Raw genomic sequence first — 26,766 nt, 5'->3', positions numbered from 1 at the left:
AGCCCTATAGTTGCACAGTTTAACACATGTAAGAAGTGTGCGGCGACGCAGTGGGGGGTTATTAGTTGTCCTCTGCTGGAAGGAAATGTGCTTCCCTGCTCCTGTGATTAGACACTTCTGTTCCCCGTGTCACTCACTGAATGAAAGGTCTCATCCTAATTGCTTGTTGCCTCTTGTTTTTCTGCCATTCTTTGCAGGACAAACGCTGCCACTGTGACGTCCTGTTTGATAGGTGAGTAAACTAATTCCAGACAATGGTCTCATGAGCATCATGTACTGCAGTGCAGTACAATCCTCGCGCACCACCCCCCTACATTGTCTTGTTCGTGTTTGAAAGTCCAGGCATAACAAAGAAAAAAAAAATCACAAAAAGAGAGGCAGTGAAGCAAAGGAAGAACAAAAAAGCAATATCCTTTCATGCTTTGTCAGAAATGGGTTGTTTGGATCGTACAGTAGCATTTCATACAGACTGAGTCTGTTCCACAGGACTGGCGCAGTGAATAAATCCTGAATCATAGTGTCTGCATCCAAAAATGAAAGAAAAAAGAAAAAGCACACTGGTCCTCTGCCATGTTTGTTGGATTTGTTATTTGAGCTGTGGCAGGCTGGATCTCTGGAAGGAGGAATTCATTTAACCACACAATGCAGTCCCAGAGACAAGTAAAATGACACAGGCCGTCTGGGCAATCTATTGAGCATTGTGCTGATTTACTGTATATGTGAGAATTTACACTGTGGGAATGAGGTTTAAATGATTAATTGTCCCTTTCATTCATGCAGATCCTGATGAAAATGTCCTCCCTAAAATACAGTTTTGAGCTTAAAACCACTGCTAGAATTACAAGCAGTTTGCTTTGTAAGCAGTTGCTGGTTATAATAATACATTATTGATTGTGTCACAAAGCATCTTATAAAGAGAGAGCAGGAGAAAGATCACATGCCAGATAAAGCTGTCGATGGAGCCTTCAATCAATTGATGCACGGCAGGAGAGCCAGAGTGGAGCAGATGGTGCTTACTATTGATCCAAAACATGCACACATACTTCCACAGACTAACGGCTCAATATTGGAATATTACAGGAAAAAAATCTTCTCTTTGTGCATTTGTCCGCAGGGGGCTGCTCAGGCCACTGCTACTCCTTTGGCATGAAACTGGAGTTAAAGTAAGTGTGTTTAACCTGAGCTGATATGTGCTCCTGTAATTCCTGCAGGCTACAAAAACCAAAAAACCAAAAAAAAAAAAACTCACAGTGGTTTATTCAACACACACAGGTTCAAGCAGTGTTGTGAAATGACATTAACGCAGACACAGGCCCCTTTCTGTACATTTTATTTACAAAATGTATTAAAATTCTCTGTACAGCGCCTCACTAATGAGGTTCAGCAAATTATGCATGCATCTCTTGCTCTTTTGTACCCACTACTATGCCTGGCCATTTTTGTTTTTGCAGAAGGTGAGGTGTACAAAAAAGAAGAAGGTGAAACTGGTTTTACAAAAGAAGAACCAGGGCTGGATTTCTAACGTTAACCTAAGGTCAATTTGTGAGTAGCAGAGCTCGTCAAGCATCACTGATTTCACATGCAATTTCTTAGAAAAAAAAAAAAAAAGGAAAAAAAAAAAAAAAGGAAAAAAAGGGAAACCAATCTTTCATCATGTAATATAAATATTTCTCATTTATCTAAATGTACACATTTCTCAAGTTATTCTTTTTCTTCACATATCAGTTTCTTTTTTCATATAAAACTATCTGCCCATAGTTTCAGGTGATTAGATAAGTTATCTTCCTAAATCCTATGGAATCACAGTCTTTTTGAAAGAAAAGAAATTATTACAGCAATATGGAAATGTGCTAAGCTTCAGGACTCTCCCTGGTATAACCTTGTATAAATCTATTTTCTGTTGTATTCATATATTTTTCATTTTCATTTTACTAAGTGAAGTCACCAAACACTGTAATGCTCATTAAAGGAAATCAAATTAAAAGCAAACCACAGCTCATTGTAAAATGTGCAATTGTGAAAGAAAACAGTAAGGTAATCCAAAATACTACAGTTTAAAAGCCATTACTGTTATCCTTTAATTGGACTGCAGTTAATCTACAACTGAATTACCCTTTTTGTTTGGTTTAACTTTCATGTACAGAAGACTTGAACGAGTCTAAACTTCAGGGAAAGACTGTTTGGAGCAGCAAACCTTAGTCAGTCAATGCTCCTTTGATATTTTACAAACTGTAAATCACAAACAGTGTTTTTTTTGTGTGTTTTTTTTAAGTCAAGCATGAATACTCTGCTTTACACACTTTTTGTCATACAAAACACACTCTTGGCAGTATTGGAAGTGTGAATTATGACCTGGTTCTATAGTGCGTAAGAGCCAAAACCAGATCATCTTCTCATCTTCATGAGTCCCATCAAACGTTCAGAAGACAGTGGCAGCAGCACCAGAGTTTAGAGTACAAACATCACACTCATCATTGTTTTGGGCTGAATGGCATTTTACTCCAATAGGATCGATCTGTCTTTTAAAACAAGTTCAAGGTCACCATGTGACTTACACCAGTATAAAAGCTATTCTCTAATAACCAGTGTCTTACACTGCACTGAGTAGATCTAATAAATGTATTTTAACACATATAACCAGTGAAAACCTGGCAGCAGAAGGATGAAGAGTAATCTGATCATACTGATTACAAGAAACCAATTAGACACCTGTCATATAAGATTTGTCGTCTGTCTGGCACTTCAAAATGTGCTTAGGGTTGCAAATGATGGCTTTAGTTCTCTCATTCATTGTAACATGTCAAATTTATTATATATGTATATATATATATATATATAGATATAGATATATATTCTTTTTATCACTGCACCATTCTTCTGTTTTGTATGAGTTTCAAGCAAAAAGCAATATCATTGTGAATGAGTTGCATTGATTGGACTCAGAGTTCCATAAGGCACTGAGAGGAGGGAACCGCATCGGTTCTTCCCATGACCAGTCCAGTTCAGTCGTGTCGTCTTTGCAGATTATCGTGCCGTGTCCGCGCCAGAGGATTTGGCTTGGAGCTCAATCCCCGTGATCCCGTCTTTTCATAGTCACAGTTGTAAGGGACAATGCAAATGTTTCCTAAACCTGTGTCAACACACAGAACAAAAGCAAACAGGGGTTGAGGTTTATGCGACTGCCAGGAAGAACTTCCATCTTCATGCTGTGTGGCTCATGTTGAGTAAAATGTGTGACTGTGAATTTAAAAAGTCAATGCAAAAGCGAATAAAAAACACTGAACGTGATGATGAATGTGAAGTTGAAGGACTACATGTTTTTACTTTAGTGTCTTTTAAAATGCCTGAAAACATGGTCTCAATTCTCAACTTTTTCTAAATAACATAAAATATTTCTGATTAAATGAGAAAAAAACATCCATTGTTATTATTTGTTTAGAGTTTAACATGCAAAAACTCAGCCAATCTGCTTCACTGGGTGTGGTTTAATTAAATATGATTGATAGCAACATAAGCAAACAACCAACCCATTGTCATCAGATTTTGACTATTTATGTGTGACATCACTTTTTTCCAACCCGTGAGAAGAGCACAGACAAATAACACAAACACAAAAGTCTCTCATGTCAATAATAAAATGGTTTTTAAATTTGGCACAAAATTGCGTGTCAGAAGTTGATTGAGAAAATATGTTTTCAAAGCCTTTTAAATTCTGTTGTTCTGCTGTACAGCTGTAGTTCTGTAAACAGACTTGTCACATTTTGAGTTTAACGGGAAGCAGGAGCACAAACATGCAATCAAATCAATCAAACAAAAGACTAGCAGTTTATTTAATGATGGTATGCTTTGTTCAGTGCAAAGCTTTAGAATTGCTCTATAAAGCTATTTTGTGAATTCCCAGTTAACTCTAGTGGTATTAAGTGGTAAATGAGCTTTCAGTGGACCTTATTAAGTTTGTACAGAAGAAATAGTCCCTAGGCTCTGTAACAATGCTGCGTTTACAGCTTGTTCCACTGCCTCCAAGTGGCCAAAAAAACAACTTATACTGCTCTAAATATGTATTTTTTGATGAGGTGAGAATTTTTTTTTAATTTGGAAGAACTGACCCTTTAAAAGTCATATTTTAAGCAACATGCTAAATTCTTCCATCATACAAAATAGCCCAGTACAGAAGTTTGGTGACACTGCACAAAACAAGAGATTCAAGATTGTGTGTTATAACCCCCTTATAGCCGGAGGCACTATCCATGAAGTTATAGGTTACAAGGCACGAACAACGTCTCAGAGTTTTGTGTTTGAGTGGGCACGCGTGTTCTGTTGAGTCCAACATGACAACCATAAACAATTTCACAAGCAGCAGCAGCCGCTACACAGCAGCACATACAAATGAATAATTTACTCGAACTGATATGACAGGCAGCTAAATGATTCATCTCTCTCAGTGCTCTGTGGACAGGAGGAGTAGCAGCGTACCTCTAGATCTTTACACTCTCGGTTCCGTATACGTTGTAGCCTTCTCTGTATGTGGCAAAGTTCTGGGTGTTGGTCGGGGGAGCCGGCTTAAAATTCTGGGCATTCTTGGCCAATTTCAGCCGTTTGGTTTCTTGTCGTGATTTATAACAGAACTCTATCAGAGCCACCATCATGGCCAGCCCCAGCCCTCCAACCAGAATATAGAAGACACCAGCCACATTGCTTAGGCTGAGAGCACTTGTCTTGTCCTGGGGGAAAGTGAATAACATAGTTAAGAGTTTTGCAGTGGAGCAAGGGCAGCAGAACAAAAAGCAGCCTGTATCCTTCAAACTGAGCCTTGACTTTCAACAGTATAACTGCTTTAATAAATCATCATACTCAATCTTACTGATGCTATAGATTATGGATATTAACAGCTACAAGCAACAAAAAAAATTTAAGATGTAATGAGTTGCTAAGGCTATAATTTTGACTGAACTGAAATTTTCCTATGGTTGTCACAAAGTTATGAGGAACTTCAGACTGCCATAGTGAAACCATTCTCCACTAAGGAGAAAGAAGTCAACTCTTAATGCTGTATCTGCTGGTGAATGTAGAGCTTACACTTGCCTACGCTGCATCTATGTTAAATGGCTTCTGCTCTTGACCATGTTAGGAAGCTGGTCAGTATCGCATAGGTCGACAGCTCTGAAAATCCCTATCTTTTTTTCATCCTCTTAGAGACATGTACGTATAACTCTCATGGCAACATTGTCATACAGTACAGTCAAATTCATAGTAGATGAATGATAGCTCCATTAAAGTTAAAAAAAGCACTAGAGATCAAACCATTTTGCTGCTGCTTACCTACCAAACGTATTCATTAAAAATTTGTTCATTAGAGTTTTACTATTTGCAGTTTAACCCTATGAGCATGGCAATATCATAAAGCTATCTAGCAACCCTAACCTGTGATCTGAGGCTTTGACTATATCTCAGAGGGTTAAATAGTGGGTTTATTACATTCCTCAACTTCTTGTAATGTGCAAACAGAGCCTCTAACCTCAACTCCCAGCAGCAACAAGATTGGAGGACACCCTGCGGTGCTCTCGCCGCTTAGAGGAGTTGAATTTGAGTAACTCGTCACAATAAGAGGCTTTGCTTGTTCGTCACACCACAGGAGGCCAAAGAATCTAATAGACACATCTCGATGCAAACTAGTAACAACACAAATAAATCAAATTTTCATTAACAGTTTGGTAAATAGAAACAGCAGCATAATGGTCAGAGTATCATGAATGTCAAGAGTGAAAATGAGCAAAAATAGCATTTATCAACAACTGTTAACTGCTGTGATTCAGCTGAAACTGTGTAACTGAAAGGCACTTTGGCAATTTCCCCTCAGCATTACCATTACAGTTGTCACAAAAAAAGAGTTTCTACATTTTGTATTGCATTAAAAAGTGACTCATTTCTATGGCATAAAAGAAAAAAAATGAGTTTGGGGAAGCAGTGCCATGTGTTAACGCCACATATAAACTGTGTTACAGTCGGTGGCGGAAAAACTGAAAGACTAAAAAAAGAAAAAATATGTGTAGCAAATAAACAAAATGTACACTATTGATGTTAGAGAAGTTTTGTCTTGCATATGAACAGTACGTCAAAATGCAATTTGGAATCAGTACAAAAGACCTGCAGCGACTGACCTTACTTCCAGAGTCCTTGGTTCCACATTCACCCTTATCGTACCACCATTTGTTTTTCAGCTTGTCTAAGATGCCTTGTTCACTGAGTTTCAATACTGCAAGGTTTACAGGAGTTCTTCACGTGGGAAATAACATAAATAACATTATATTATGTTATTTTATGTTATTCAACTTTTAAACTACTACATACTTTACAAAGCGATAAAGCAGGGCTCCTGGCTATGTCAACATCACAGAGAGCAGGCATTCTACCTATTACCTTTATAACCCCTAGTCTAAAGCCAGGGCCTGCCCATATCGCTTTGAGTAATCGGCAGACGCTGTTAGCAGGGCGACGAGCAGGCACTCAAAGTACAATCTGCAAGTCTATGAATATCAAAAAGCACCGGGTTACATCGGCTTGGGGACAGGTACTAGATCACAGGGGCTTTCTGAACAGCATTTAACAAGTTCAGTCCAACAGGAGCTTTGTCTTAACAAACAGAAAAATCTAAGTGACAGACACCACCTTTAAATTTCCACAATATCAGCTTAATCCAGCGATTGCTAATACTTCTGTCGCTACAATGACAACAATCAATTTTGGAGGTATTAGAACCAATTTCATATTTGCCCAAAAGTGAGAGTGTAATTAATTCCTAAGTGTTCTATCCCAACATATTGCTAAGAAAACCTTATCTCCCAATTATGCTCGATTAGTGTCAGATGAGTGTGTCCAAACCAAACTGCACAGAGCTGCAGGACTGAGCTCAAAAGTATCAGCGGAATAATTCCTCTCATATTTGCCCGTAGCTGCGCAACCACGTCTGACACAGCTGTTTCTTGCCGTTTCATATGTGTAATGTGTTGTATCACGACCTCCAAATACTGCATGTCAACATAAATTATCATAATATTCTATTGCACTAAATTACTTCAGAAAGAAAAAAAAACAATTGTAAAGCTGGATGAAGATCATACTTTGTAGTCATAATATAATAGAGGATAATTTGCGATTCAGGTCAATCTATCTGTGAAGGTGAAAAGCAAATTGGACGCAAAGAAAAATAGAGCATCAATAAATGAGTGACCTGACTACTCCCTGGGAACAATGTGCCCCAAGGGGATCCATGCAATGCATAATGCACTGAGAGAAGATTACACCACTGTATATCGCTCATAGCCAATCTGGAGAAACGGACTGTGAAGACCAGACCATTGTCTTGGCTCGGAGAGACATTGATTAACAATGCAATTACCCTGTAACATGCTCTGTGTCTGAAACTCAATCTAGGCTGCACTGTGTTGTGCCTGGGGGTAAGAAAGAGCTGTGTTAACTGCGTGTATGTTAGTGGGTGTGTACGCAGCCATGTGCATGATTATGTGCATCTCCTGTTGTCTGTTGGAGCATGGAGCTGCGAGCCGGACGGGGCCAGGCGATGCACTGTTTGGTACATGAGCGCTCCAGGCGGCTTTATTCCACCCTGAGTCCTGGAGAGCCGAAACAAGCCAGGAAACAGACAGACAGTACATACCTGTGCATGATGGCAGCACAAGAGACAGATACTTTCGAATGGCTCCTGAGCAAGGTCTGAGTAGCACAGGGAGGCCTCCTGAACTCAGTGTGTACAGAACATAGCAATGTTAGCAATGCAAACATAAAAAAAAAAGTCCTTTTAAGAAATGAACCACAGGCATTTAGTGGGACATTATTTGGTCTGTGCCTCAATTGGCCTCTTATGGTGATGCTATTTTAACAAAGTCACTGCAGCTTAACTGTTCACTGTGATCCAGGCCAATCTATGACAAATGACAGTAAGAGTGTAATTATATAATCTTCAGTCTGCAGGACTTTGCAGCTTGTGTGTAATCTAGCCAGTTATCTGACCTATATCATCACGTGTGCTGACAGCGTCATCTGTCATTAAATTGACCTGCATTGTGAAGAATATAATGCTACTGCCGTATATATGTAACTTAGTGAAAATAGCACAATGCTTCATGTCACATAATCTAAGTAACATTACACTAAGTTGTCACGGCTGAGTGGGGTTTCACACTCGGAACCATTAGCTCCCATAATGGAAAAATCATTCATCATCTAACCACAGAAGAAGAGGCAGAGATCTGGTCAAAAGGGTCACAGCAGGGTTATTAATGGGGTAGGAAATGCATGTAGTGGAATCAACCCACTGGTGGTTTATCAGATGACCCATTAAAAATGAATCATGAGTCTTTTGATTAATTAGAATTCTCACGTTTGCCTGCAATGCTTAGTCCCCTCAAGACGCCGCTGTTCCCCTTGCTTCCCTGTCGGCCTCGGCTGAGCATCCATTTTGAGGTTTTTGCCGTTAAGGAGAATTTATCTTGTTGGCTTTAGAGCTCATGGGTTCTGGGCTAGTGTCACGGATGTGGCGCAGCTGCAAAGCCATCTCTTACGGGATTAGCAAACTTCACCTGGAGGTTACGGCCTTTTCACTGCACAAAACGTCCTCTGGCAAACTATGTTGAATGTGTGTGACTTTGTTAAGTCATTTCTCACACTACCAAAGCTACCTAGACAAGGTCCTAACAACTGAGACTAGGTGATCTGCCCTTCAGGTGTGTAAGGATGGATAAACAAAGCTCACCCTTTCACAACTGCAGGGCAGCCACATTCCCTTCGCTATAGTCAAACAGTAAGAAATCTCCTATTTCTAATTCTTATCTGCACTAAATGTATGTCTATGAACATTACGGTCTCAAATAACATTTTTCTGTTGGCTAAACAAGGGCTCCTTAGTTTGATCTGAGCTGTTAAACCGTCTGGTCAGACTATCAGTTAATTTGGTAATCTGCCTTGGGGCAGCAGCAGGTTGGCTGGGATGGACAGTTGGTTTGGTTACGGTTGGGTTGTTGTAACAGCCTTGCCGATTACTCTGCACTATGGTACCCGATTGTGGTGACATCGAGGCTGACCTTGGAGTCACCTCCCCCGCTGCCGCACTCTCCCTTGTCGTACCACCATTTGTTTTTCAATTTGTCCAAGAGGCCTTGCTCATTCAGTTTTAAAACTGCCAGGTTAACAGCATTTCTTGAAACGATAAAACATAACTTGTAAGAAAATGCACAGGTCCGTGAGAAATCTAATGCAAAGTAATAATTGTACTAAGCATCATAATGATAGGTAATGGTAGTGAGACTACCACTGTCAAAGCAGGGGCTTATACAAAGAATACTATCTGTTAATCAGAATGGTCTAGGAAAGGACAAATTGTTTAAGAATTTAAGGAATATGGAGAGATAAGAAAGGCTCATATAAGGTAAAGACAGTGTTAAATCTTGGAAAAGGTGGCATGAAGGGTTACGTAGTTTAGAACTGAAGTGTGCGGGATGGGGACACTTGTCATTGAGAAGAAAAGTAACAACAACAAACATGCAATTAACATTCGTCACAAGTGACAGCGCAGCTTTTAAAGGCTAAATTGAAAAACCATTGAACTGTTAAATTAAAAGTGACAACACAACAGTCAGGTAGGACAGCACACAGGACAGAAGGAGAGATCGAAGGAGAGAGAAAAGCAACAGTAAGAGAGACATAAATATGAAATGATTGTTAGCTTTAGCCTTATTATCCGGATTTGATTCTTCTACTGTAAAATAGCAATTCTTAACACACATATAAAAATATTTAAAAAACATTAATTATCATGATATAACCTTTGTATCCAAGTGCACTGAAAGGCATACTACCGTTACCTCTGTGTCCATAAAAAAACAAGAAGAGGAAGAGAAGAGAATGACAACAGGGGGACATCAGGGTAGGTGGAATACTATAACAACATGGAGGATATTGTTATATTATTCCACCCACCTTAATGCTGAGCCTTTGGGCGTCGCCACACCGTAGCCTTTCGAGTCGAGGTTCCCGCCCACTTTCATGGTGTCACACGGCTTCCGCTGCTCGATGTACTCGTTCATGGTGGACTCGAGGAGAAAGGCGAACTTGCCCTTTGACTTTCGTACCCGGGCTACGCCATCGGGTGTGGTCTTAACAAACACTGAGGGTTCAGCGGATTTCATGTATGACCACATCTTCTCATATACTGCTATTTTGGATCGCTGTGCAGAGAAGAAAAGGAGGAGAGAAGTAGTTTAGAAACCCCAACTTTATACATGCTCAATGGAGTTTGTAGGATTTTTGTGCTTAATGATCACTTCATTTAAATTGGCATCATGAAGTATTTATAGACATCTTCAAAAGCAGTGCTGTGATATCTTTAAATACTTCCGCAAAATATAGCTGGTGGACCTCCACAAGATCATGAAGTACAAGAATTTACAAAATCCATTTCTCTTTATCAGTACAAATGTCCTCTTTGAATATTATGTTGCAGCTCGAAGCTCAAATTCACTGAGTGTAAATGAGAGATCACACATCACCTATACATCACGTAATGTCATGCAAACTGGGTTTTAGTAGAAATACTGGCATTTGTAGGCTTTATTATGCAAAAATGTGTTCAATAAATTTAAATAATAACTTCAGCGACAGTGAATTGCAGGTAATGAACATTTACCGGGAAACTTAGAAAAGTTTTGGATCAGTTTGTTGAAAATTCAGTCTCAGTGAATTTGAGCCTTGGTTAATAGTCCTAATTTAACTTGTAAAACTTATTGCAGACATCAATTTTAACAGCACTGTCCTCAGTGTAACATCTCAACTCTGACTCAGAGGCGATGTGCAGAAGAAGCAATAGAAGTGAACGAGAAAGCGGGTTACACATCCACAAGGCAACGCATCACAAAGTGACACAGATGAGCATTTTCCCAGCGCCTGGGGTGAGGCTTAGTGAGCCTGTGAAATCAGGGGGAGTTGAGCCCTATCTATAATAAGCATCAATTAAATTATTCAATGCCGCTGGATTTATTTTGGCATAGGCATTTCATACTCTGAACAGATCCTGGTCCAAGCAGTGATGAGCCAGTTCCTGAGTGGCACTGTGTGGACTACTGAAGACTGGATCCCACATTAAAAAATATGCTTCCTTTTAGTAAAGGCCAGAGAAAGACGAAGGGATTGGATGGTTTTCAAGAACTGGCTGAATCAAAAGATTTACTGTCAGGCAAAGGGTTTGTGAATGGAATATGGACAAGCTGTTGATATACCAACATCTGTCAGAGATACTTCCCTGTGGCTTTTTTTTTTTAATCTCACATGGTCACATGTCATGTAGCAATAGTACTGAAATTATTGTTTGATGCAACTTTGATGTTCAAATAACCGTTTGAGCCATTTATCAGGCAAATAAGACTGTCTACAGCTCTGCTAGCGGCTCTGTAAGGCTTTACTTAGCCACAGTGGTGCTTTGGGTTAAATGCAGAGGTGGACAAAGGACACAGCTCCATTCCTTGAGCCAAAGTATAGATACTCCTGGTCAAATATTACTCCAATACAAGTGAAGGATATACTTTTATATATATATATATATATATATATATATATATAAGTTATATAAGTTTATATTATATATACAGTAAGTAAGTTTTCAAAAGAATATTTTTTTACGTCAGTGCATTCTTGTACTGTTCCACATTCACAGAACCTAAAGACTGAACCTACTGAATGCAATGACTTACTCATAGTACAATAAAAAGGTTGTGGAATATGCCACAAAGCCTATAAAAATGGCCATAATTTTTTCCACTAGGCAGTGATTTAAAATGAAAGGAATCTTTCTTTATTTCTGAAATTTCAATCATGAAATTAAGATAAAGCCATGAGTGCTCTGGTATAGAATCTTCTGCCTCATCTTTATCTAATGTAACCGTCATGAGGCCTCTGCCAAGTTCAAACTGAGCTGTTAATAATGCAGGAAGCACAACATAACTGACAGCATAGGAGTTGGCTGTGATTGGTTTTGCATGCATGGTCAATTACATTTTAGAAAGTAAGAGAAAATTCATTCCACTGACTAAAAGCTCTACTTTAAAGTAACAAGTAGTTTAGAGTAATATTGTCAAGTCAAAAGTACAATATTTGTCTTTTAAGAGTAACGGGGTAAAAGTCATTTGTTTCCAAAAAATACTTAAGTAAAGTAGAGATACTAATACGAATTATACTTAAGTACAGCACTCATGTAGCCCTAAATGTACTTTTGTGTACTAATTATTGTCCACCCCTGGCGAAATGCAAATGTCAGCACGCTAACATGCTCACAAAGACAATGCTAACATGCTGATGTTAAGCAGGCAGAATGCACTATTTTCACCATCTTAATATGTAATTCATTTGGAAGGTATTCGTTCATAACCCAAGTATTGTAAGAATAAAAACCTAACCTGCTTTTGAGTAACACCAATGGTAGTTTTGCTTGGCAAGTGTGGCTGAAATTGCCAAACATTTTCGGCTTCCATCTTCTCAGATGTTTTCTCTGTGATTTTCCATATCTTATTGGAATCATACACTTTATATCTTTGGATTTTTTGGCCCATTTGTGGGACAAGATGAGCAATGTGAAGCTGTCAGCTTGGCCTCTGGAAAATGGTATTTTTCACCGTGTTCTGACATCTTATAAAGTGTGTTCAAGTATTAGTATAAATACTGAACTCTGTAGCCTTGTATGTCCAAACATAGTGATCAGTAAACAGACTCATCGCCCCCTTGAATTGGTAAAAGCCCCCTCAGTAAAAGCATATCCATCTCTAATGCTTTTCCATTAATAAACAAAAGAATTAACCTTGACCTAGCGAGAGTGCTTCACTGGCTTTATGTAATCATATAGAATTTGTTTGTAGGCATCTGTCAGCATCAGGCCAAGGGTGAGGATGAGATGAGACAGCTACATAAAAAAAAAAAAGTAAAAGTCTGCATGATGAATGTTCCCGACTCAGATGAAAAATCCTTGAAGTTGAGGCTGTTCTGTTTTAATGCTAATACGACAGACAGGATGGGGGGGAAGGGGACAGTTAGAGATTGATGTGATGTTTTTGTTTACAATCTTGTTAAAAGTGTTCATCATGGAAAGGACACTAGTTTGGAGGACAATTCCCCCAAAGGCCTGGGGCTCATCTGCTCGGCTGTGGGAAAGCTCCAGACGCCTCCTCAAATGAAGAGAAAAGAATGGATCAGGGCATTGATTACTGACAACAGAGTGTGCTGCCTCAGTGCTTTATGAAGTCAATTGATCAATATCAGAGCAGGGACGAAGTGTGAACAAAACCTAAATAGGCTGATTCCAGTGGAACTTAAGTCACCAGCGAGATGCTTTAAGCAGATTCTGACACAGAGAAAAAAAAAAAACAAGATACAGTGAGAAAGCCCAGCAAGGAAAGAGATATTTGATTATTGACAGCCAGCACACAAATGTGCATACTCACAGAAATACAGACACACACACGCACATACACACACATACACACACAGTACACACACACGAACACACCATAATGTCTACTCTCATCTCCTTTAAAATGTAATCATTCACATTCCGGTCTGCAGTGGTCATTTAAAATTCAATTAGGAAATAATGACTGCAAAAGTCCATCATCAATGAAAAGACAATTTGTTGAATGATTACATACTGCCATAAACACAGCTTCATACATGTGGCTCTCCTTCACACCACATAATGGCCCTATTAGAACGAGCTGCTGTATTCTAAATGAGCTTCCACACAATTAACAAGGAGCGGCTACATTTATAAAGTAAAAAGAAACACGACTCTGTGTTGGGCAACTTGCAAACGATATAACCGTCCTCCTCTGAATGTCTTCACATTATACTAAAGCAGTCATAATGTTGCTCTATTCATAATGAAGTACCCAAATAGCTGATCTCAGCCAACCCTCCTACCTAGGCGACACAGTTACATCATCCGTGTAGGTGTTCCTCCTGCAAATCTGTTTGAGCTTCCTGCTGTCTCGTAATAGTCACAAAGACAAACACAGGTTTCTTATTCCAGCCTGGTGACCCAAGTTGAGGAATAAATGGACTTGCCTTCAGCCAGACAAGGTTAAGCCAGAGGTAAACTGGCGGGGGCCTACTATTCTTCTAGGGCAGGGGTCATCAACTATATTTGTGGAAGGGCCAGAATCTTTCTCGGCAGACACTGTGGGGGCCAGACTTTAAAATAAAATTAAATAAAATTTACATTTTGGCCTCATTAATGTATTGTTGTTTTGATATTTTTAATTTTCTTACAAAATTGATGTCATTTTTTTAGCCTTCATCAGTCAGGCTCCTATCACCTATACCGCTGCCTGCCACCAGGGGTGATAGAGATATATTGCCTTGATATTTGTGGGGCTGTCATGTGCATCACTGGAGTTTTGGAACAAACTTGATTGGTTCCAGGCAGATTTGTTGTCAAGGATGCTGCTGTGGCAACTTCAAAGAGAAGATGAAGAAGATGAAGGAGGAGAACTTGATCTCAATTGCTTTTTGGGCTGCTTTAATAGTGGGGATCTTTGTCTTTGAATCATCACATCCAAATCAGACGCAGATACGAATAGACGTGCACCCAGGCACACTAATGCAGGAAGATACAGATGATGGTTCCCTTAGAGCAGGGGTCAGGAGTTTTTGTTTAGTTTTTTATTCTTCAACCTGCAACCACTGGTTTTCCTCTGGCCACTTGGGGCAGCATAAACTCTGTGAACACAACTTTGACATGTTATTTATCAGCTTTAAAACTGACTGTTGGCACTGTTAGCTAACGTGTTGGCTTTTTTTCATATCCAGCAGACGTGGAGCAGTGTTATAGCGTCTAGTTTCTGGTGAATATGATTTTAATATTCAATCTATTTTTAGCTTTAGTTTAGTCTCCATCAACTCCTAAGGGAAACATTGCACTGTTTAGCTACGAACCAGCTAGCAGCTAATCTTAGAGCTTTTGCCCTGAAAACAGCTGCCTGCAGCAGTTGAAAATTACATTATGACAGTAAAATGTATTTATACAACTGTTTTAGTATCGTGTCTCTGGGCAGATGTCTTCTTTCCCTGAAGAATTTAAGTGCTAATACTTGTGATTTACTTGCTAGGTCACCCAAACACAATAAATAGTTATGATATAAACATAATGTCATTGTGCCTAGGAAGAAAAAAAATGATCAGCATGGACTTTCTTTTAGAGTGATACCTACAGTATTTATGTTGTGAGGCATAAATGTGTTATCGTCAAATATGTTAAAGTCATGAAATTTTAAGAGTTTGAATTCACTTACAGTTCACTGTGGGCTACTGCTGCCTTATAATTCCTCTCTTATTGGCAACCTCGGGCAACCTCAGGCAATCTATACGCAATTTAAAGATGAAATTAAAATCTTTGGAGTATTTCGTGAGCGTGAAGTGGACAGACGGAGATATACAAGAGGGATTCACTTGTGTACTTTCAAAGATCATTAGTAAATCCATCATTTGAAGATTTTGTTTTTTCCAGTAAGCAACAGTGTCATTAAAATGTCTGAGAAGGGACAAGTGATTAAAGTCCAAAGTCAAAGAAATTGCCCTCTCCATTCTAAATAACCACTTAATCTGTATTGATTCTGAGTTACGCAGCGTTTCCAGACCTCTGTCCGCTGCCCTTCGAACTGCAGCCTGTTTTTTATTCTTCCTTTGGCATCGCAGGCTGCTTTCATTATGGCCGCTCCACTGCTTGTACATCTTAATGCCATCTCCAAACACCTACCACTACACTTGCTTCCTTCCTTTACTTGCCTTCCATTTTGTTTGTGGACATCACCACTCACCCCCAATATCCTGTGTGCCAGGACTACCTGTATCTCAAGTATGCAGAAATGAAAGTTGAGGCTCTGTGGGTGTACTTTGTCATTGAAGTGTCACATGCTACACCCTGAATACCAATTGCTCATCTTTGATGCTTTTGCTGGACTCCAATAGCTCCTCTCGCACCTGCTGTTGCTGCTCATCTAAAGTTCGACAAGGCCCTCTGAGGACAGTGCTTTCCCTCAGAGGTTACGCCTATCTCGCACTAGTCTATCATCACTTTTGTCAGCTTTCCCTTTTATGCAAACAGGCTCTAATCTTTATAGGAGCCTCCCCTTCACACAACACTGTACTGAAACACAAAGTGACAAGAGCTCGGGGAGCTGTGCCACAATGTGTTGCTTATGATTGCAGGGCAACCTAAGGATTTCTTGTATAAATCTCCTTGCTGGCTCCTCTTCATGCAACCCTGGCTAAATGCAGGTCTCCTCCGCATAAAAAAAGCTACTTATTAAAGCTTGTGCTGGACCATGCAGAAGCTATTGAGTGTCTGAGCCACAATAGCTGAGACATGAAATTGATTTTCATGCATAGTAAAATGCATTGGTGGCTGCACTCAAGCTGTTATTCCCATCTCCACCACACCTGCAGATCAGTAAGATGCATGATGTTTGCTGCTGAGGCTCTGGGTAATGTATGATCTTTTGAGGGGAACAGAAAACAATGCTGTGGTCTCATTTCTCTGCGCAATTATCATTCTTTCATTGTTACGCTGTTAAATGAGGTGCATGAAGGGACAGCAGTGTGGTTGGCTTTGATGGTCTCACCCCAGTCTTTACACGTAATTAAACAGCCACATCAGCCCATTTTATCATCTCAACCATTGTTATGATCTGACTTCTCCTTCGATGTATATTTTAAAATGTAACTGAGCCAAGCCTTTTGATGGAATAAAACCTCATCAAGAGGATAAACATGGCCTCAGTGGTACAACTCATCATTTTCTAATCATCCAAAACACAAATATTCAACCGACTGCATGAAAAGATCCGTGACAGGTATTAAAATGATGAAACAAACCACAGTGGTGCAGTGGCGCATGACAGCTGCTATGCTGAGGAAGAACAACACAAAGCTCGAAGCTATCCCACATTGTCTCAAGGTAAAGCAACAGACAGGCTGGAGACAGAGGAGAAGAGGGTGCCCAAACAAGCAGGGTAGTCTGGGGAAGAGGAGCCAAGAGCGGGTAGAGCCGCACTGCCAAGCGCCTAGAGCCATTCAGGCTTCCGCTGGGCACGTCAACGGGCTCCCAGGCCAGCTGTCCTAGTTGGTTGTGAACAGCAGAATCAGGCTTTCAGAGGGATTTGCACTAACACCACTGTCTTTGAAAATTCCTCTACAGCTTCTCTTCATTCCCACCCCCAAATGAAGACACACATGGTGATGTGAATACTGTCACTGTCAGGTAATAAGCCATATGTCCAAACTGTCAGTTTTTTCAGGAGCAAAGAAAAACAGCCTTGGAGGGATGTCTTCAACCACGGGAGACAATCGGATAATTTACCTTATTTCAAAACATGAAAACCAAGGTGAAGGTTATGTAGCTCATTATTACAAGCTATATTCATATTTCTGAATCTCATTTATTCCCCTATCTGTGTAGAAAGGAAGCTAAATTTTTTTTTCCAAATGCACATCATTACTGAGCTTGTTCTTCTTGTCAGGGAGCTTTGTAAGATAAACCAGGTGAAATCATGAAAAATTGAAGACCAAGGGTGTCAGAGATGATGGCATATGTCTTGTCTGAAACATTGGACTTGATTTAAAATTTCCAGCTGGCTGATGCCGTATGGGTCTAATTAAGCCTGAATGTATTTCCTGAAAAACAGATCTGAAATAGAACTTGAACTCCTATTAATCAGTGTGTTTTTTTTTCCTTGTCAGCCCTCTACAGCTTTAATTAAAAGTCCTTTGGAATAGCGGTTCACACATGTCATTTCCTATTTGAAGACATGGGGTGTAAGTAGGACACTCATTACACAGAATACAAGAAAACTGCAACTCCCCGACCACCTCTCAGATTGTTCCATCAGCAGACCTTAGGTGGCTCCATTGTCAGGCTGGAAACCTGGAAATCTGTAATTGGCATCCATCATGTATGTGACACAGAGACATATACTGTATATACACCTGTGCAGCAACTCTGATGAAAGGGAAAGTGATGACAGGCTTTGTGAGGTGTTCTATGGAGAATCAAGTGTTGCTGTCATACACCATGTGCCGTGTTTCCTGGGATGTATGATCCTCTCAGTATACAGCCTTTTACAACCGACTCCTAACAGTTTACAGACTCGAAACAAAAGGATTTTTAATATCAAGCTTTGAAGACACTATCTTGTCCTTCTTTGTCTAAAAAAACATGGATTTGATTTTGCATTTTGTTGTTCTGAGAGACTCAACCCAGGGGTAATACAAATGAATTGCTCTTTCTGCCAACAGGCTGCAGCTGTGAAACATATGAATTGTTTCTCTCCTGCTGATGAGTAATGAGGGAGCGTAAGATAAAAAGACTGTCATATTGCCTTTTCGTCATCGCAGGCAGAGTGCAGTTTCATTAATTTCTTTTTCAACTTATTGCTCTGCAAATGCAAAGGATTGGACTGTCGGTGTAGCCACACCACAAGCCGGATTTCACAGCAGAAGGTCGATCAGCGTTAAAGATATGCAGTGCTGTTTAACTCCTGGATGTGGTTGTCTTTCAGAGACTAATACACTTTCGCTTCAGATTTTGGTTAATTTATGACATAATTGCCAGGCTAGTCCCTCATGCCGATGGACCTATTGCATATTCCATCTGAACCATCTTTCAGACTGCTCTGTTTGACCTACAGGGCTCTTCTTCATCAGGTCCAATTTGCCAGCTATGGCCGGCTAGCTAATTATATTTCATGAGCTGACCCTTCTGAGTTTGAGCCTGATGCGGGTGCTTTGATTAGCCTGCTGTTTTTATCACCTCTGAGTCTTCCACGTTGTTATCGCACTTTCTGCTGACAGCCCCGGCGCCTCAAGGTTGCATACTGCAGTACTGCCGCATAAATTTCACGTCCATGTCATAAGAGTTCAAGATCTGCTTCTCTGTCAACATGCCTCATTTGGAGCAATCTTGTGTGGGTCAGGAGTGCTGTACTAAAAGGTCTACAATGGCAAAGCTGCAAGGAGGAGTTTATCAGGGACACAAAGTGGTTCTTATGATTCAACGTGCCTGAGTGCAAAATGTTTAGGTCTTTTGTGTTTTTTGCCATTTTGAAGTGAAAGCACAGGAGCCACTGGCTGATTAGTCAGGTGCTGACTGTGTGAAACAGTATGTTAGCACTACTCACCCTAAAAAACTCTTTTGTAGAGCCTGAGTCCAGAGTGCCATATGCTATCTCTGTCTGCTTGGCCAGGTCTTCGGCACTTTCTATAGGAGAGACCATCCTCTCCACTGTCAAGAAGGCAGCCAGGTTGGCTGTGTAGGAGGAGATGATGATGAGGGTGAAGAACCACCACACACCACCGACGATACGGCCCGACAGAGACCTGCCAGAGAGAGGTCGATGACAGGGAAACACAGAATGTAATTACAGAGTGACATGTGGTGCCTATCAAACCGCTAAGATCTACCAGTTGTGTTTACCTAATCATGTCAGTCATCAGAATTTCCTTGTAAATTGTTAAAAAAAAACATGGTACTGTGTCAGCACTCTCAAACAACTCATTTCCAAGGAAAATCGCACCATTGGTTTAAAATGTAGTCTAATCCACGCCTTTAACTGGCCGTGAAACAATCAGGGTCAAAGATCATTTCATAGCCTGAAGAAAGTATTGATGAAACCATTTTGTTGATGATAACTTCAGCATAGAAACTGACAAACTCAATTACACATACAATTTTATAGCTGCACTAAACGTGAAATGATTATTATACCTTCAAATAACAAACAGAAAATTAAGCTGAATGAGTGACTGCGTACTTCTAAACAGCTCATCTCATCACTTGCAGTTCAAATTTCTCCTATTAGTTCAGTATTAATTTCTTTTTCTGTTCTGCTCTGCTGTCCACGCCTGGTGTCTATTGGAGCTGACCCACCTGGGGGAGATGTCACAGCCCTGCTGCATGAAGGCGCCCAGTGAGAACCAGAGGGAATTGAAGATGCCAAAGTCATTGGGAGGATCAGGGGGAGTCTGGGGGTCTTTGGTCTCGTCCTGTTCCTCGAGGTTCCACTCATAAGGACTGAACCGACTGACCAGGAACAGGACCACGCTCACCCCAATATAGGCAAACACTATACACATCCAGATCTCATAGGCCAGCGGGTCCAGGAAGGAGAAAACGCCGGGCTTGGACTTTTGAGGCTTCTTTATCATAATGGAGATGCCCAAGCTCATAAATGGCTTGGAAAAGTCTATCACCTCCTCTCGAACCAGAGTAATGGTGAGAGGTGCAACAGCTATATCTGCTCTCTGGAAACAGGGACATGCACAGTGAGCATTAGTTACAACCTGCATGAAGAAACAGTCATTTTAAATGTATGTGTGAATAACTGGAGCTGGAGAGGGAGCTTAAAACAACATTGTTATCACACATTTTCCATATGATCATAAGAAATAAGCCTCTGACTACGGTGCTCGAGGGCAGGCTAGGAAGAAAACACACACACAGGAAAAAGCAGTGTAGCACTTGCACAGTGTTATGACCTGGGATGGCAGCTAATACATCTGAGATTCACACAGTAAAATGAATGTGATTTTCCACTGGACCATGGCCATGTTGGGAGGTAAGAAGGAGGAAAAAGCTCACGAGGGCAGTGTGAGACTTTGAGAGAGACAGCTTGGAAAAATTCCCGCAAGGCAGATGGGAGTTTGAGTCATGTTTGACCAAATGCTTCCTTAATCAGGACCAAAGGAGACACAGTGGAGGGAAAACTTTTCAGTTGTACCGATTTACATTAAAACTGCAAAGTAAGGAGTTGTCTGACTCAGCCATTCAATAACTTAAAGCTGGGGTAGGCAGTAATTTTTTGGCATCAATGGGCAAAAAAATTACATAATCACCTTTCAGCATATTGTAATTGGTCTGAGAGCAAACTAGACGTCTGCACCTCCTCTTGGCTCTGTTTTCCGATTTCAGAAAATCTAGCCCATTGACGGGAGAGTTTGGCCAATCACAGGTCCCTTCAGATGGACATGGGTCAGCATGGGTGAAGCTATTCAGAGATGTAAAGAACTTGTTGTTGAACTTCTCCTGGACAGATAACAGACTGCTAACTTCACTTTTGGTTGTGTAGGGAGATTCGCCATGAAAGCAGGTATGTTGAACGCTGCTAATAGTTTAGCCTTCTGCTAACCATCTGCAGCTGTGTTGCGTGCATGTATGAAATGTGTGCGTGAGAGGAGAGTTGCAAGATTGCAGCTGTATTTCTAAACTGTTTTTTTTTTCTTTTCTAGGTTTCTGCCCACCCCGGCTTTTAACTTAAGGAAAAAAAAAAAAACCCAGTAAGCCCTGGCTGTGTGAACTTCATCACATGCCATTCAGTAGGCTGGATTTCCCAAACACAGCTTATTCTGGCATTAGTGTTAGTGTGTGTGTGTTTTTTTTTTCCAAGCTGTTTCTCTTTATCTCCCTCCTTTGCTCTGCTGCTTCAATCACATTATGTTATCAAAACACATCCACGGAGGTGGTGCTGCCTTTTTAGAAATCACAATGGGTTTCTTTGTAAAAGCAGAAGAAAATAATTAATCACATTAGACAGTGTTACTGCATCCAGTGTTGTTGACGTGATTAATTAAATAACTGCTCGTCTTCTTCAAAGGAGCCACTCCGTAAAGGACAGTTCTTTGGATTGCGCTGCACTGTCTTTTTATGTCAAAATCCAGAAAACGTTGGTGTGAAGCAGCACAAGGCAGAAAATGTATCTTACAAGGTCAAACAAGGAGCAACACAAATAGACCCAATAAACACGACTGTTTTCTTTGCGCTGTCAACACAGCATTGTGAAGGGCTATAACCATTTAATCCTCGTGCAGGCGTAAGCAGCGCTCAATCAATGGTGAGGGAAACAAAGCAATAAAGAGCGGCCTCGGGCCTAACCTTTAAAAGACAACTAAAATCAAATTAATTTACTGATCAAAAGGTCAAAATGTACAAAACTATTAGTCCCGGCCCACCTGCTGTAAAATTACAGGCCTGGAAAGACTTGACAGCGACATGATTGGGGTATTTTTTTCATCTTCCATCTGCAGGGAGTGGACTTTTCCCATTTGAAAGATAATTTGGTGGCGATAGCACATCAAACCAGGCAATCTCTCAGGCTGATAGTTGGGAAATTGAACAGATGAGGAAGCCTTACCCTCATGCATTTTGTATTTGGCCCCTGTTCAACTATTGTGGCCTCGGAGAAAGGCGAGAAAGGAGTTGAGGGGAGGGTGGGGCAGGGGCAGGGGTGGGGGGGGCTTAATTTTGGAAGGCTTGAGGTGTTGCGAGAGCCCGAGAGCTCTGTCAGATGTAAAACACGGCATGACCCTTCGCTAATGTGAGAGGTTCAACCTTTATGGAGCGCAACACATATGGATCTTGTTGTCGCAAACCGCAAACCACCATTTAGCTGTTGATTCTGAAGCAGATTTTCTCAGCTGTGAATTTACAATGTGGCATATTCATCATACACATCAAACATTGAACATAATTACACAATCACATCAAAGGCATACAATCTTTCATTCATCAAAGTGATTACAGTGTGTTTGCCATATGGACTCATTGTTTTCATGTACCTACCTCTGTTTCGACTGTAAGAGAGAGAGAGAGAGAGAGAGAGCAAGAGAGAGAGCTTTCTAGGCTAAGCAAGAAGGATTAATTGCAATGAACAGCACTGAGAAATGATTTCATTTTCTCCGTCTCAAGATGATCATCAACTCCCCAATGCTTGAGGCTGCATTTGACAAATTCACTCACAGCCGAGCTTCCTGAGACAGCATTAGATTTTGAACTGTGGGCAAGAGCTGATGAGTTCACAACGGGTTGGTGATAACCTTAAGACGGAAAAATGAGATCTCCTCTCATGTTGAAGTTCCTTGCAAACTGTCATGTAATCAGCGAAATCAAGGCTCCCAGTACTCACCCCATAGACCAGTTCACCCACCATCCCGTTCCACGTCTTGGTCTCGGGGTCTCGGGCTCCGTACTTCCCATCCATTACTATAGACAGTTTGTACTTAATTCCAACATGTTTGGCAATCTCAGATGCTAAATCGACGCAGTAGCCTTCATATCTGTCATTCCCCTCCAGATGCATATAATTTTTCTTGTACATCACATAAGGAGCTTCCTGTTGATTCAAACACACGCTGGTTTATTCACTCCCATGCCCCAGCACATGTTCAGTTATACAGAAATATGCATACATGCACTCATATGTGCCCGTGCACACACACACGCACACACACACGCACCCACCCACACACACACACCCACACACACAGGCTCTTCCACACTCGCACACATACACACACACACACACACACACACAGAGATTCAACATATTATAAGCTGCTATAACCACACCCATGCAGTCATGCGTACAAATATGATGCCCTGCGAATGCACAAATATGCACTGATAACAGCAGCATGATCATGTGGTCACCCTGCTTTCATCAAGCCGTGGCAGCCAGCAGACACCAAGCTCAATGCACCCAACCCATTTTGAGCCCAGGGGTGCAATTCTGTGGCATTATAAAGGCAAGTTAGAGGAAGGGAGAACCAAGTTTTTCGTTTCTGTAGGAGAAAACAGAAGGCCAGAATGAGTTTTAGTAGGGCTGGGAGTCATTGGCAGGCAAGGTGTGGGTCAGCTCAGAGGTGGGTGGGGATGGGAATGGGGATGGGTTTCATAAGTAAATGCCAGTGACAGGAGAGGGATCAGAGAGTGCCCATAGTATCTCAACATATTCCAAGCACATTGCACCAATGCGCAGTTAAAGGCTGTTTCATTCCAAAAAAAAAAAAAATAAATAAATGATAATTTAAAAAAAAAAAAAAATTAAAACGAGCCGTTGTTTGCTATCCAGAAAAATGCAAAAAATACTCCATAAATAAAATAATTACATCAGGAGATCAGGAGCGTGCTAGTTTTCCTCTCCTTTTCAAAACACTGGTGCAGCTCGTCTTTTCTCTTACTGAGCACATCATCATTATCAAACAATAGGACTGCCCGGGAGAGCAGGCATTGTCATTACAGCCACACACAATTAGAGTGCAAGTAGGAGAGCAATGGTTTGTTTGTTCTGTGCTGAACGTATCCCCTCACCTCGGATCCACTGAGTCTTTCCCTCGAGTTAACACGTGTTTACCTCCTGACTGTATTTCTCATCCAGAGACATTAAATGTTTCCTCTTGCTATTGAGTGACACTTCCTTACGCCTTGGAATACAAATGAAATCTAACAGTGGATGAACACCAAAGACCCTTATCGTGTTCAAAAATTTTGCTTTATCATTTTAACATGTTTGCTTCAAGAGAATCGGGTGCTGCATCAGGTAAATAAATATACAGTCAGTAAATGCATTTGCAGTGGAGGCTATCCAGTAAGACTGAAACATTTACTTGATTACATACAGTTAAGAGTAAATAAATCTATGAGACTTGTTTGTTTAGCATATTTTGGTCTGGGAAAATGCCCAGAAAATTATCCTCCTCTAAAGCGCTGACTGGAAGTTATACTTCAACACAGAACACATGGAGGGGCAATACAAAATAGATTGGAGAGGCGATAACAAGGGAAACTACCACACCTTCTTATTCCTACTCCAATACTGTTTATTTCGCTTTGCCCAGCTTGAAAAACCATTGCAGTATCGTCCTCTAGTCATTCTTCGGCCAGTCTATCCCAAGTGTCATTGAACATTTACTTGATGAGGACAGACAGGTCTACTTACGTATGCGTTTGTATGCGTTTTGTAATTGATGGATTCAACCATTATCATATATACCATTATTGTGATGTCACTGCTACGACAGGCCACTGAAGTATGGAAAATCAAAATGCTTTGACACCCACACGGATACAGTTGAAACACTCCCCCGTTTCGGATTGACTGTTTCAACATGTAGTGAGTGGATGGAAAGCAACGCAAAAAAGATGTGGTTCTACCCGCCCAGGACAGAATGTATCACTCATTGGAATCAACACCATGACCTTGAGTGGCAGAATACGTGAAACATTTAAAACTGCATGGAAAGTGTACCATAATAGTAGTGACCACAATCGTTCGGTTTTCCACTGAGGAGTCGTTGGAGACCTGCGGGTCCATAATATTTACAAATCGTGTGTACTCGTTCCAGTACCCAATCTGCAAAGAGAAAACAGCGGTTAGTGGGGCATTCCGACCCACTGACAACAAAGATGTCAGTGAACATACAGCAGGCACACTTCTGTATATTGCTGGGAACTGCCACGATGCAGGGCTCATTAAAGCAACACTGCATTTCCCAGAGGCCTTCTGCTTCTGCGCTAAAGTTCGACGAAGGTAGCGGCCAATGAGCAGAATACCAAAGTAGCAGAAGTGTACCAGCATGGCTTAAAGAAAGAGTTTATACTGTATTTCTACATTCAATAGGCAGTTAGCGCCATGATCAAAGATACTATGAAAATACACTTTGGGTATTTTCGATTTTTCTTATGATCAGCACTTCAAATAGCCAAACATGCAGGAACTGAGCTACATGAGCATTCGGCAGACAACTTGAATCCATTCCACCTTCAGATTCTCAGGTTTTATGGTAAATAATTGATATTCCAGCCTATGAACTGCATACATGTTTAATAATTTAGCATAATATTCCAGTGGCTCTACAGTTTCTTTTGCACAGTCTCGTCTCCATAGCAGTTGCTCTGTATTCTGCTGTACAGATGCTTAAGTCAAACCAATGTCAAGTGTTTGTTTGCCCATCTGAAATAATGGCTGCTCTGGCTCACGATGAAACGTGTTGCATATGTTGCTGCCAATAGTCTAACTGTTGCTGGCTAGGATTTTCCCCTTCACATCTGGTCCACATTTCTTCTTTTTTTTTTTTTTTTTGCCTCAGATCTTTAAACGTTCGGGCCAGACAGGTGTACATCAGTGCAGGGTTTTTAAACACCAAGTGGAGGCGCTAGAAAACAGCAAACTTGTCAAACTTCAGCTCCAAACTGTGGTTACAGTTGTGGTTGTAGTTGGTGCACTTGCCAGACTGGAGAAAGCCCCAAATGTTTATTCCCATGCAGCTCTTGTCCGACAGTGATATTTGAGAAGTGCTTCTCCAGAGGCAAAGTCCTGATCTCACCCTGAGCAGCTGGGACAGATATCAGCCCATACATCACTGGTGACAGTCACAGCTAAGAACCTTCATCCTCTAACTGTCACTGGGGTGACTGGGGGCTCCAGGTCCTGACAAACTGCTGCCCAGCCTGTCTCATCTTCCCTCTCTCCCTCACTCTCTCCCCCTGACCTCCTTTCTCCCACTCCCTCCATCCCTCTCACCGCTCTCTCCTGCTCTGTTTGACTGTGCGGGGATGGCTGTAAGGGCTGTGTGATGCTAATTGAAGTGTGGGAGGCATGCGGCATAATCACATGTCATATTAGACTGAGCCCACACTTATGCAGCTAACGAGAAATTCACAGCTGTCTCTTGGAGCCGGGTGAGGTTATGAAATAAAACCAGAGGTCATCATATGGTCCCGCTTATAATGTGAATGTACCGCTGGGAATTACCGTTTTGAAGAGGAGCCAGAGGAATTCTTGGATCCCCTTTGCAGTAATTGGTTATTTGAATGGTAATTACTGTCAGGAGAGGACCAAAAATCATATCTGCACTATCCCACGGCACAGAAATAGTCTTATATCATTC

At 41.0% G+C, this 26,766-nt stretch overlaps 1 protein-coding gene across 5 annotated transcripts in view; it reads right to left on the bottom strand.

Moving 5' to 3' along the window:
• Positions 1-1,314: 1,314 nt before the first annotated feature.
• gria3b (glutamate receptor, ionotropic, AMPA 3b) overlaps positions 1,315-26,766 on the bottom strand; it is a 112,227-nt gene continuing 86,775 nt past the window's right edge. For 3 of the 5 annotated variants that reach the window (XM_071457140.1, XM_071457141.1, XM_071457138.1), the window contains 8 exons: positions 25,125-25,229; positions 23,004-23,210; positions 19,973-20,346; positions 19,224-19,422; positions 9,991-10,238; positions 9,096-9,210; positions 4,474-4,721; positions 1,315-3,130 (listed from right to left, as the gene is read on the bottom strand). In XM_071457140.1, coding sequence (XP_071313241.1) covers positions 4,476-4,721; positions 9,096-9,210; positions 9,991-10,238; positions 19,224-19,422; positions 19,973-20,346; positions 23,004-23,210; positions 25,125-25,229 — 1,494 coding nt within the window. In that variant the 3' untranslated portion in view covers positions 1,315-3,130; positions 4,474-4,475. Of the gene's footprint in view, positions 3,131-4,473; positions 4,722-6,158; positions 6,274-9,095; positions 9,211-9,990; positions 10,239-19,223; positions 19,423-19,972; positions 20,347-23,003; positions 23,211-25,124; positions 25,230-26,766 lie in introns of those variants that run through there. The other 2 variants (XM_071457139.1, XR_011684429.1) reach the window with 2 other exon arrangements.

The sequence above is a fragment of the Trachinotus anak genome, unplaced genomic scaffold, assembly GCF_046630095.1.
Source record: "Trachinotus anak isolate AG129_WGS33_773 ecotype Australia unplaced genomic scaffold, CSIRO_AGI_Tana_v1 ptg000021l, whole genome shotgun sequence".
Classification (NCBI taxonomy): domain Eukaryota; kingdom Metazoa; phylum Chordata; class Actinopteri; order Carangiformes; family Carangidae; genus Trachinotus; species Trachinotus anak.
This window is presented reverse-complemented; position numbering and strand designations above follow the sequence as displayed.